This window comes from Aquarana catesbeiana, linkage group LG13 (genome assembly GCF_042186555.1).
Source record: "Aquarana catesbeiana isolate 2022-GZ linkage group LG13, ASM4218655v1, whole genome shotgun sequence".
Taxonomy (NCBI): Eukaryota; Metazoa; Chordata; class Amphibia; order Anura; family Ranidae; genus Aquarana; species Aquarana catesbeiana.
Window position 1 is genome coordinate 162,812,039 of NC_133336.1, and position 9,628 is coordinate 162,821,666.

The following is a 9,628-nucleotide window of genomic DNA, read 5'->3' on the forward strand; positions in this document are numbered from 1 at the left end:
CTGGAGAGAGGATCAGCAGAAGAGTCATAATCAAGCTGGGGGTCAAACACTGGAGAGAAGACAAGCAGAGAAGTCCTTAATCAAGCCGAGGGTCAAACACTGGAGAGAGGATAAGCAGAGTAGTCAAACGGTCCGGGTCACAATAGGCAGGAACAGGTATGCAGAGGATAAACGGGAACACTGGAAGCTGAGAAGACAAACCAGCAATGAGCACAAGGCATAGCTGCCTTTATATAGGCCCGCCAAGGGGACGTCCCGCTGTACGTGCATGCGTTCGTGTGCCCACGTGTGCTAACCCGTTCGGGTCACGCGCTCGTACCCGCCGATCGTGTGCCCGTACATGCTGATGTGTGGCTCTACCACGCAGGCGCACCGGGACGCGCCGATACTGACAGGCTCTGACTGTGTTAACCCTCTGACAGTGCCCCCTCCCAAGGGGCAGCCTCCGGATGCCCAATCTGGGCAAGATTCCTGGTTGTCTTCTGTGAAAATTACGTATTAAACGAGGGGCGTGTAAGTTGCTGGATGGTTCCCAGGAGTTATCTTCTGGAGGGTATCCTTTCCATTTAACAAGATATTGGATCTGTCCCCCCCTTTTTTCTACAGTCCATTATTGCCTCCACTTCATACTCCATTTCACCTTCAATTTCAATTGGAGGAGGTGGTGGTTCCATTCTTCCAGAAAAAGGGCTAGGGACCACTGGCTTCAATAAAGATGCATGGAATACCGGATGTATCTTGTATGTGACCGGAAGGGCTAATTCGAAAGCCACGGGGTTCACCACTTTCTTAATTTCAAAAGGGCCAATGAATCTTGGACCTAATTTGCGGGATGGACAGGGCAGTCTAAGATTAATAGCAGATAGCCATACCTTGTCCCCAATCTTGAAATTTGGGTTTGGTCTTCTCCCTCTGTTATAGTACTTCTCGTAACTGTCTTGAGCCTTTTTCATGGTTTCCTGGATCTGTAAAAAATTGGTTTGGATAAAGTTAATCCGGTCTTGTACTGCAGGGGTTGACACTTCAGGAGAAGAATCTGGCAAGAAGGAGGGATGGAAGCCGTAATTAGCCCAAAACGGTGTTTGGTTGATGGCGGAATGAGTGGAATTGTTGTAAGCAAATTCCGCACACGGAAGGAGGGTGGACCAGTTATCTTGGGAACCAGAGCAGAAACAACGGAGATATTGTTCCAGAGTTTGATTTGTTCTTTCTGTTTGACCGTTGCTTTGCGGATGGTATGCTGAGGAGAGCGAGGTCTTTATTTCAAGGGATCTGCAGAGGTCCTTCCAAAATTTTGAGGTAAATTGGATACCTCTGTCTGATACGATGTTGTGGGGAACACCATGAAGCCTCACGATTTCTTTGATAAAAATGTTTGCTGTAGCCAGAGCAGAAGGGGTGCCCATCATGGGCAGGAAGTGTGCCATCTTAGAGAGGCGGTCAACCACCACTAAGATGGTAGTAAATTTTTCAGAGGGGGGAAGTTCTACAATGAAGTCCATAGAGACCTCCTTCCATGGACGTTCAGGGACAGGCAAAGGTCTCAGGAGCCCCCAAGCCTTAGTGTTCGACCCTTTGTTACGTTGACACGTAATACAGGATTGGACATAGTTTTTACAGTCCTGACTCCAACCCGGCCACCAGTAGGAGCGATGAACTAATTCTGAGGTTTTCCGGATTCCAAAGTGCCCTGCCAACTTATGGTCATGGAAGTTCTGTAATACTTGCAGTCTCACTGGAGAAGGAACAAATATTTTATTTTGGGCCCACAGTAAGCCATCCCTCTTCCTTAATGAGGGTACTTCAGGTTCTGTGCATTGGCTGGATGCCTCCTTAATGGCAGTTTTGAGATCAGGCTGGATAAGAAGGAAGTTATGTGGGGATAGGATAGTTCCAGGCTCAGTTGCCTCAATGACTTCTGGAAACATTCGGGAGAGTGCATCCGCTTTTCCGTTCTTGGAACCCGGTCGGTAGGAGATGTGAAAATTAAATCTAGAGAAAAATAATGCCCATCGGGCTTGTCGAGGTCGGAGTCGCTTGGCCGTTCGAAGATATTCCAGATTCCGATGATCAGTAAAGATAATTATGGGTTGGGACGCACCCTCCAGCAAGTACCTCCACTCCTCCAGAGCAAATTTTATAGCCAGTAGTTCTCGGTCACCGACGTCATAGTTCCTTTCAGGTGGGCTTAATTTGTGAGAAGCAAAGGCAACTGGATGAAGAAGGGCCTTCGGACCACTCCGTTGGGACAGGATTGCACCTGTCGCTGATTCGGAGGCATCTACTTCCAGTACATATGATAAAGCTGGATCTGGGTGTTGTAGAATAGGAGCCGATGTAAAAAGATCTTTCAATTTATTAAAGGCTTCTTGTGCTTCTTGGGGCCATTGAAACTTGGCTTGCTGGCGGGTGAGTCGAGTAATGGGAGAAATGATTGAAGAGAATCCTCTAATGAACCTGCGGTAAAAATTGGCAAAGCCAAAAAAACGCTGGATTCCCTTTTTATCTGAAGGAGCTGGCCACTCCTGGATGGTTCTAACCTTTTGTGGGTCCATTGCAACCCCTTTTGTGGAGATGATGAACCCAAGGAACTGGATGGTGGTCTTTTCAAATTCACATTTCTCCCCTTTTAAGAATAGGCTATGTTTCCTGAGAACCGAGAGTACCTTCTTTACATGGGTGCGATGTACTTCTAGTGAGGTGGAGAAAATCAAAATATCATCAAGATATACAATCACAAAGTTATCTAGGTACTCACGGAAAATGTCGTTGACTAGGTGTTGGAATGTGGCCGGGGCGTTGCAGAGTCCAAAAGGCATCACAAGATATTCAAAGTGCCCAAACCTGGATCTAAAAGCTGTTTTCCACTTATCCCCGGCACGTATCCGAACGAGATTGTATGCTCCCCGTAGGTCTAGTTTGGTAAACACTTGGGCAGTTCTGAAGCGCTGGAATAGTTCAGAGATGAGAGGCAATGGGTATCTATTCTTCACAGTGATCTTATTAAGTTCTCTATAGTCCACACAGGGCCTTAAAGATTCATCCTTTTTTTCGACAAAGAAGATACCCGCCCCAGCTGGAGAAGAGGAAGGGCGGATGAACTTCTTCTCCAGGTTTTCGTCAATATAGGAACGAAGCGCTTCTAACTCAGTCTCAGATAGTGGAAATATGCGACCAAAAGGAATCTCGGATCCAGGTAAAAGGTCAATGGGACAATCATAGGAGCGATGAGGTGGTAAGCTGTCGGCCTTTTTTTTATCAAAAATGTCCAGAAATTCATGGTATACTGCAGGGACATGCTGAAGATTATCTGGTATTGACTGAAGGGCCAAACAAGAGGCCGGTGTGCTGGTGGTAGGCACGAAACAATGTTGAGAGCAGTACATAGATGAGAAGAGGATTTCTTTCTTGGACCAACTGATTTGAGGGTCATGAACTTGTAACCAGGGGAAACCCAGGATAACAGGGAACATAGGTGAACTGATGATGTTAAAGCAAAGGAATTCTTGGTGGCCAGAGTCTGTGGAGGTGAGAATAGGTTTGGTTTCTTGAGTAAAAAGTCCCGAACATGGTAGGGATCCGTCGGCTAGATGTATCTGCAGAGGTTGCTTCTTATCTTGGAGGGGAATATGCAGGGTGTGAGCCAGAGATGCATCCAGGAAACAACTGCATGCTCCGGAGCCAATGATGGCCAGCAGCCGAGCCTCCTCTTCCTGTAATGAGACCGGAAGAACAAAGTGAGATTGGGTAGAGCCGGTAACTTGAAAGTTCACAGTGTACTGTCGCTGGCACTTACTGGGTCTCACGGGGCAGTTACGTAAGAAATGACCAGCCTCCCCACAATAAAGGCAAAGGTTGGCTTGGCGCCGGCGGAGTCTTTCATCGGGTGAGTGGAGAACGTACCAATCCCAACTGCATAGGTTCATGGTCCGAGGAAGAGGAAGGTACGGCAGAAGGTGCTGGAACAGGAGGAATGCGAGGTAACATCCAGGTTGGTCGTGAGGACTGGAAGCCTTCAGAGCGGTGTTCACGCAGGCGTCTGTCAAGCTTAATTGCTAGTTGTATTAATTCTTCCAGGGAGGAAGGAGTATCCATCCGAGCTAATTCATCTTTTAAATTTTCTGATACACCTTGGCGATACTGGTACTTTAAAGCAGCCTCATTCCAGTTGGTGTACCCAGACCATTTCCGTAATTCAACGGTGTAGTCTTCCACTGGTCTCTTTCCCTGGGTCAGGGTGTGTAAGATGGACTCAGCTGTGGCAGTGCGTTGTGGGTCGTCATACAGCTGTGCCATAGCGTTGAAAAAAGTTTCTACCGTATCCAACAGGGGGCTTTTCTGTTCTAAAAGGTTATGGGCCCAAGCTTGGGGTTCTTCTGACAAAAGCGAAATGACAAACCCCACCTTTACAGCTTCAGAATGGAAAGTCCTGGGTTGAAGGGCCAAGTAAAGCTGACAAGCGTTTTTGAAGGCTCTGAATTTCTTTCGAATTCCGGAAAACCATTCTGGAATGGGAACCCTAGGTTCAGGGATGGCCATCATGACTGGGTTGACTTGGTTTTGGGAAGAAGAAATCCCACTGGATGAAGCTGAAGGTGCGTCCGGGGGAGCTGAGGAAGTTGTTAGGTGTTGAAGGCGACCCTCAATTTGGAAATATCCATCCTGCAGTCTCTGGACAGCCTGTGTAAGGGCTGTAACCTGCTGGCAGAGGGCCTCGAGGGGAGAGCCGGCTCTGTCGGCCTCTGACATGGCTGGTTTGTACTGTCAGGTACTCACCAAGGCCCGAATGCTGAGAGCGGCTCCCCTAGCAACTAGGTGCGAGATACCCCTGAAGGTGGTACAGAGGGTATCAGGCACGGAGAGGCACGGGTTGCCAGCAGGTGTGTAGGTCACCAAGGTTTCACTAGACGTGTAGAACCCGTGTAGCATGGACTGGTTGCTAAGCTGGAGAGAAGACTGGCAGGGACTCCAACACTTGACCTGGAACCAGGAACAGAGCTGAGGAGAAGCACAAGGTTAAGCAAAACAAGTCCTTTAGCAGGCCGAGGGTCAAACACCGGGTAAACGTGGTAGCAAGCACAGGTTGAAGCAAGGCAAGTCCGTTGAGCAGGCCGAGGGTCAAACACCAGGTAATCGTAGTACAGGTTTAAGCAAGACAAGTCCGTTTAGCAGGCCGAGGGTCAAACACTGGAGAGAGGATCAGCAGAAGAGTCGTAATCAAGCCGGGGGTTAAACACTGGAGAGAAGACAAGCAGAGAAGTCCTTAATCAAGCCGAGGGTCAAACACTGGAGAGAGGATAAGCAGAGTAGTCAAACGGTCCGGGTCACAATAGGCAGGAACAGGTATGCAGAGGATAAACGGGAACACTGGAAGCTGAGAAGACAAACCAGCAATGAGCACAAGGCATAGCTGCCTTTATATAGGCCCGCCAAGGGGACGTCCCGCTGTACGTGCATGCGTTCGTACGCCCACGTGTGCTAACCCGTTCGGGTCACGCGCTCGTACCCGCCGATCGTGTGCCCGTACGTGCTGATGTGTGGCTCTACCGCGCAGGCGCACCGGGACGCGCCGATACTGACAGGCTCTGACTGTGTTAACCCTCTGACACACTCGGCTTGAACCAACAGTGAAAAAGGGGGCGAATTCCTTCCTGTGTGCCCTTAAATACCCATTCATTCAGACCCATTCATAACCACCCCCACTAGCCTCCTGTCCAATGAGGTATTGCCAAGAGGCAGTCCTTTTAATATCATCTTTGGGTGCCTGTTGATCCTTTGATCTTTGTCACCCACTGTCATCAATCATCCTGGCAGCCATGGCTCTCTTTGAAGATTGCGTTATAGCAGCAGCCAGTCCCTAGCCAAGAGCTGAGAAACGACATTCCAGACCGCCCCCAGGAAAGCAAATGCTTGGTTGTATCAACCAGAAATAAACTCAAATCTCGACCCTTTAGAGCCATAGAACTGCAAGGATCAGCGTGGCTGATCTCTGGGAATAGGAAACAGATATGTAGAAACTCCAGAAATATGACATTAGACCATGTTGTCTTCCAACAGTTACACATTAATGCTCATGTTACACATTAATGTTTGTTGCATTAAGACAGGCCATTCCGTTTTAATAGGCTACCAATGCACCACGATGCAGTGAAAACTGGGCATGCCCCAAGGTACAGAAAATATGAACCACATCTCTAAATAAATGAAGATTAATTCATCAAACTTGTATATAGGACATCATATTGTAAATAATCCATAACATTTGTTTTAATTGTTCACTGCAATTTTTTTCTTATTAGATACCTCTTTAAATAAAGATATCCGATCTCCATCAAGGCCATGTAGAAAACAGAGGACAGTTAAAAGTCGCGCACCTGCATTAGCTCCACCTTCCACAGAGCAACAAGATAAGAGCTCCAAGACTGTAGCCAGCAAGAGTGACCAAAACACCAAATCATATACCTGCAGCGAATGTGGCGATCATTTCAATGAGCATTCCCTTTTTCTTAAACACCAAGCAACCCATGTTGAGCACAGAAACTTAGTAGTCAAATATGACAGTAACGTGACTTCAACAAAGCACCAAGGAGTCCAAACTAATGAACAAACTGACAGTCGCCTCCGGAGGAGAAAACATGTGGTCTACAACTCTAGTACAGTTACAGAGAGGAGAGTTCAGACCGAGCCAAAATCTTTTATCTGTAAAGAGTGCGGAAAGAGCTTTACTCAAAATGCTAGCCTTATTGTACACAAGAGGACTCATACCGGGGAACGGCCTCATACTTGCAAAATTTGTCTCAAGAGCTTCATCAGTGGGTCTTACTTGGTCATGCATCATAGAGTTCATACAGGGGAGAGGCCCTATGTCTGTAATGACTGTGGCAAACGGTTTATAAGCAGTTCAAACCTTATTATCCACCAGCGTGTCCACACAGGAGAAAAGCCGTACCTCTGCACAGAGTGCGGCAAGTGTTTTGGTCACAGCTCCCATTTAGTGAGACACCAGAAGGTCCATACTGGTGAACGTCCTTTTACTTGTGCCGAATGTGGCAAGGCTTTCTCTAGAAGCTCGCACTTGGTCAGACATCAAACCATTCACATGCGAAGTCTGGCTAATTCAGCCGTGTGACATTGTGGACAAGAGATGAGACACTAATGAGATATGGAAGGAGACACTTTCAATGTTCTGCACTTTTTATCGTTTATCTTTGTCTGCAGCCCATTCTTAAAACAGTTCCAAGTCATTGTATATTTATTGTTGTATTGCTTTATAAAAAAAAAAGATTAAAGAATTCCACCAAACTTGGAAAATTATTTGAGTTTAATAAAAGCAGTGTTTAATTTTGTATTTATAAAAGCATCTTAATGTGACCCTGTTTCTATGCTATCCAACACATTCAGAAGGTGTAGCTCAAGAAGAGGGTGAAGATTTCCTTTGCTGTCTTCCAGAGAGGTGAGTATTCCTCTTCTTCTTATACGGGGGTTATTCTGCTCCAACTGCTCAAAGCAAGTTATAAGGTCATTTTAAAGGGTAAGTCCATGTTTGACCCCTTTACACCAACAGGAGTCAGCACTTAAAATTGATATTGACTTCCGGGGATGGGAGGAGCTTGATTGACTGCATGGTGCTGACTTAAACAGAGCCCACCCTACTGGCTCCTGATCAATCGATAGTTGACTGTGAGCTGTCTGTGACAACTCGGTAACAGTTCTTGGGATGCTCATAAAGTGTGCCCCAGAACAAGACACGAAAAAACATGCACTAATGGAAGGAGTGCCAGGCCATAGGATAAAAGAGCCCAGATGAATTTATTAGTTTATACTAAAAAACATGTAATGCTTTTTTTTTGGGGGGGGGCATAACCCCCCCTCCTTAGGGCTTTAGTTAAAATTAGAAAGCTCAGTGGGTTTAAAATAGAGCTTTCTGTGTGGATCTGTGTAAGGAAGCTAATTGCTGCATCAGGAGAGTTACTGGCCAGCAGTTTCTGCGCCAGCAGTCAACATAAGAATTTTGCCTCAAATATCCACATACAGTAGCTGTTGTAAAGGGTTAACTGCACTCCCCTGGTTTGATCCCTCCCCACTCTCATTCAACCCCGTAAATACCTGAGATGATAAGAATAAATAGTTCACACTGCTCAACCTGTCCAGAACCAGCACTGGGTCTGATTTACTATAATTTTTTCTTTTTCTTATATTTTTATCATATTTTCCAATACACCAAAATATACTGTAAATACGTATTTCACATACATTATTACAACAATCTTCCCAGTTTCCTCCCCCCTCATCTTCCCACTTTCCCTTTAATATTGATACATTTGTTCTTCCTTTCTCTTTCCTTTAGTTATCTAATTTCCTGTATTAAAATGCCTACAATGGTCAGCTTTTATCCATATCGCATAAATTATTTTATCCCAAAAAAATGCTGCTGTAACTGCTTAAAGCGGAGTTCCACACAAAAATGGAACTTCCGCTTTTCGGAACCCTCCCCCCCTCCAGTGTCACATTTGGCACCTTTCGGGGGGGGAGGGGGGTGCAGATACCTGTCTAAGACAGGTATTTGCACCCGCTTCCGGCATAGACTCCCATGGTAGTCTACGCCTCTTCCCGTCCCCACCGCGCTGTCTCCTGGGAAACAGACAGCTCCCAGGAGAGAGCGGGGACCACTTGGGACGCGCAGCGTGACTCACGCATGCGCAGTAGGGAACCGGGAAGTTAAGCTGCAACGCTTCACTTCCTGATTCCCTCACCTAGGATGGCGGCGGCAGCTGCCGAGAACCGAGCGGGTTCTCGCCGTCGCCTACCGACATCGCTGGACCCTGGGACAGGTAAGTGGCCATTTAGTAAAAGTCAGCAGTATTTGTAGCTGCTGGCTTTTAAAATTTTTTTTTTTTGGCGGTGTGGGTGGACCCCCGCTTTAACATGTGTCTCATCTTGTCTCTAAAGCTGGCTCTACACTAGAAGAATTTTAATGTTATATGTCCTTTTTTTTATTTTTTTATTTTTTTTTACTTCAGTGTACACCAACGCTGTGGCATTGGCATGAACTAAAACAATAGGAAACAAGGCTATTTGCCTCATGCTTGCATTTACACTGCATTGGGCAACACTGCTGGTGTGAACAAGCTCTTACTAGGCAATAAACTATTGTGGAGAAGAGCTAATATAGATCTGAATACTGGAGATTTACTAGATAGTGCTTATTGTCCAAAGAGCCTCCTCTTTGGACAATAAGCACTATCTAGTAAATTTCCAGGTATTGCCCACATCCCTAAAAAAGAGAAGCCACAAAAAGAGGGAAATGTTCCTCTAAGTGGGACTTTAAAGGGCAGTACTCCTCAGAAGATCAAAAACATAAGTATAAAAAATATAATTATTTTATTTGAAAAAGATTAAAAGTAGAGAAACAGTATATAATATTCTCACAGGATGCAACTACAATGATGTGCAATAATATAAGACAGTTTGAAAAAACACTACTCTGTCAGGTGCATTTAGCAACAGAGATGACTCAACGTGTTTCGAGTTAGCGATATTTGTTCTCTTCTTCAGGGGTGGGTGGTTATACTGGCATGGAGAGGAGCTGAGGATCGGGGAATGCCCCCCCAAAATCGCCTCCGCTCCG

General features: G+C 46.1%; 1 protein-coding gene across 9 annotated transcripts in view; it reads left to right on the forward strand.

The window, feature by feature from the left end:
• Positions 1-7,302, forward strand: part of LOC141116419 (uncharacterized) — a 28,042-nt gene extending 20,740 nt beyond the window's left edge. For all 9 annotated transcript variants that reach the window (XM_073608676.1, XM_073608678.1, XM_073608682.1 and 6 more), the window contains one exon: positions 6,300-7,302. In XM_073608676.1, the coding sequence (XP_073464777.1) occupies positions 6,300-7,129 (830 nt within the window). In that variant the 3' untranslated portion in view covers positions 7,130-7,302. The remainder of the gene's footprint in view (positions 1-6,299) is intronic.
• The last annotated feature ends 2,326 nt before the right edge of the window (positions 7,303-9,628 follow it).